Source organism: Nicotiana attenuata, unplaced genomic scaffold, assembly GCF_001879085.1.
Source record: "Nicotiana attenuata strain UT unplaced genomic scaffold, NIATTr2, whole genome shotgun sequence".
Classification (NCBI taxonomy): domain Eukaryota; kingdom Viridiplantae; phylum Streptophyta; class Magnoliopsida; order Solanales; family Solanaceae; genus Nicotiana; species Nicotiana attenuata.
The window spans coordinates 59,866-62,952 of record NW_017670238.1 but is presented as its reverse complement, the minus strand read 5'-3'; the positions used below and the strand labels follow the sequence as shown (position 1 = coordinate 62,952).

The 3,087-nt window shown below is 34.0% G+C and overlaps 1 protein-coding gene across 1 annotated transcript in view; it reads right to left on the bottom strand.

Moving 5' to 3' along the window:
* Nucleotides 1–2,827, bottom strand: part of LOC109236401 (BRASSINOSTEROID INSENSITIVE 1-associated receptor kinase 1-like) — a 9,340-nt gene extending 6,513 nt beyond the window's left edge. The window contains exons 1-3 of the mRNA XM_019402574.1: nt 2,429–2,827; nt 1,813–1,945; nt 1,660–1,731 (exon numbers count right to left, since the gene is read on the bottom strand). Coding sequence (XP_019258119.1) covers nt 1,660–1,731; nt 1,813–1,945; nt 2,429–2,516 — 293 coding nt within the window. The 5' untranslated portion in view covers nt 2,517–2,827. The remainder of the gene's footprint in view (nt 1–1,659; nt 1,732–1,812; nt 1,946–2,428) is intronic.
* Nucleotides 2,828–3,087: the final 260 nt, after the last annotated feature.

Genomic DNA, 3,087 nt, shown 5'->3' with positions numbered 1-3,087 from the left:
AAGTTTCTCTATCCCCCCAACCCCCCCCCCCTTTTTTTTTTTAAACTCTCCAATCACCACTTGCCAATTGACCAAACGAGTCTTTCTTTTTATCAGAGTTCCCATCCCATAGGAATGATTGGGTAGCAGAATGAGCAGATCAAATATCTGTTAATGTCATTATATAAGGTATTAGAGCATGACTTATTTAGTAAATGTACCCTTAGAAAATCATAATGCATAAATGGTTCATTTCTGCATGAGAATGAGGTAAATTGGCAATTATTAACATCATCAAAACCAAAGCTTAATGTTGCATAAATCAAACAGGTAAAAGAAAAAGGAATATCTCCTGTCAAATGAAGTCCCTTCCTCCAAGTTCAATATAGCCTCTTAGGCCAGTTCACTTCCTAAAAAGGAATTTGACCATCTTGTTAAATAAGATTCAGCTAGACAAAAATATAAAAGAATAAGGTGTTAATGTCATAAAGTGGAGTAGTCTTTTGAAAATATCAAGCAATTTTATTTTGTAGTAATTTTAGTTCTTGAATACAAAAAATAACTTTTTAAAAACAATCAGGTAAACTGGGACTAGAAGCAGAGTCACCAGTAAAATTGGCTTTTTTTATCTGATAAACGGTCAAAAAGGCATCTTTGGGATCCAAAGAATATCCATGTACATGGACCAGAAATGCATTGGTACCTCCCAGATAAATTAAAGATGGATATTTTAAATTAGGTGTGGATGATTCAAACTATCAACTTGGTGGAGCATTACATTTTCAGTAAGTCAAGAAGCTACACAAGCAAGATGCAATGTTTATCATGCCCCCACCAAATTGAAAAAAGAAAAAGGGAGTGCCAGCATTCATTCACACTATAAAGTTCCAGAAAAATGCTACTCTCCACCTCACAATTCTTCAACTAAGAATAGAAAATAAGGAATGTTGGGATTTAATTTCTTTACAATGTAATGGCCCCATGTACTTAACATTGAGTGAAGAAGAGAATAACCCTAACGATTTTCATATTTCAAGGACCTCAAATAGCAAGTTAATTATCTTTGAATACACGTTACTTCCCCAGGCCCAATTACATACAAAGATTGACATTTTTCATAATTGTTTGGGAATATTAAAAACTTATTGATATAAAACTCCTATATTATCTTTCAATAGACTTATTACTCCCCAAGACTAGCAATATACAATGATTTAGTTTTTCTAATAGAGATATTGTTCAAGTCAGCTAGCTTGGGCCTCGACTAATCTACTAAATACATGTTATCTCCCACCAGCATAAGTATAGGGTAACTTTGGCCACCAACTCTTAGGTAGATGGAGTGAATTCACCTAGTGTCTCGTCTGCAAGGATTCAAACCTTGTGTTGTTACTCCGACACCTTGACCGCTAGGCCACCCTTTGGGGGTTGTTCTAACATTTACTTATTTAGGACAATAATAAACTTAGTAACATAAAACTTTCCTAGGTAATCAAACACTAGAATTTTTCTTCTGCACAAGCAAATATATACAAAGCTCATTGTACATTTATGTCATGAATACTGATTACATGATTACAAAGAAACCTAACTGAGTCGCCAAAAAGCAGTTATGGAACAAGTCAAAGAACAAACTGTAACATCCATGAGACATATTGATCCAACGAATATTTAACTTACAAGTACTGCAATTTCTGGAGTTGGCCAAGCTGTGGTACCAGTTGACCTGTTAGATTTGCATTTCCAAGATCACTGTGCAAAAAAATGCAGCCAAAATTCACAAATGAAACTCATAACATAAAGGGACCAAAAAAAAAGATTTTTGTAGCTTACACTCTAGTAACACTATTTTCATTGTTGCATGTCACATGGAACCAAGTACAAGGATTAACAAGTGTTGGATCCCAACTCTGTAGAACACTATTAGGATCACCCAAATTGGTCTTCTGAGCATACAAAGCATCACCTGTCTTGCATAAAAGATTATACATCAATGATCACCTCATCACACATTAAAACTAGAAATTTTGTTGTATTATTTACAGCAAAATGCCTCCTCTCTCTCCCCCTCAACCCCTCCCCGGACCACGCGACATTTTCTGGGGTCCATATAGTTCATAACCAAACCAAATATTTGGTGCTAAGATTGTCTCTTGCAAGAGCACGGCGAATCCATAAATGTGTTTAATATGTATACACTGACAGTGCAATAAATTACTTAGAAACCAACTACGGGTAACATCTATAATAAGCCTCAATGAGTAACCTGGAAAAGCTGGTAGCAACCTGCTTAAATATAACTTAAATCCTTGATAGAATAATATCAACAAGCTGCAGTTCAACTTTTTTTGTAAAGAGGAATCCCAATTGAACAGTCAACTCAATTAAGCTAACAAAACCAAATTTGAGTCAGACACATATTCACCAAAATGTTGAAAAAAGAACAAACCTTCAGCGTTACCGGCAACCGGTGACAAGTTCAAAAGCAGCCCAGTTAAGCGTAGAAAAACCCAGATCACCAAGACCGACTGATCCATGATTCCCGGTCATCCACAACTAAAAATCAAGATTCCTCATTGATTTTAAACCATTCAACGAGAAAACCTAATCCCAAAAAAGGTGAGGTCAATGCAGTAAAATGGAAGCAAAGGGTCAGCTTCTGATAGAGAAAAGATTCAGCAAAAAGGTTATTTCAATTGAAAGAATAGAAAGTTTTTTGTTTATGTATATTTAATGGTAATTGTTCAACGGAGGAATGGTGTAGGTGTGGCAGTGGTTGAGAGAGTTTCTTCTGCCTTTTCACTCTTTGTCTAACAACAAAAGGATTATTTGACAAAGAATCTTTACCGAATTTAACTAAAGTTTTCCAAAATAGTAAGTATATATATATATATATATATATATATATATATTTATATATATATATATCAACAATAATAGAAGGATACTAGGAATATGTAATCTAATACCTTAATAATTGCAACTCCAATCACAGACAAGTCATGTTCATTTTTTTTTTCTAAAAAAATACGTTAGTTGTTATCAGGAAAATACTTATGAACATTTGATATTTACATTTTTAAAAAAAAAAGTTTACTGTAAATAAGT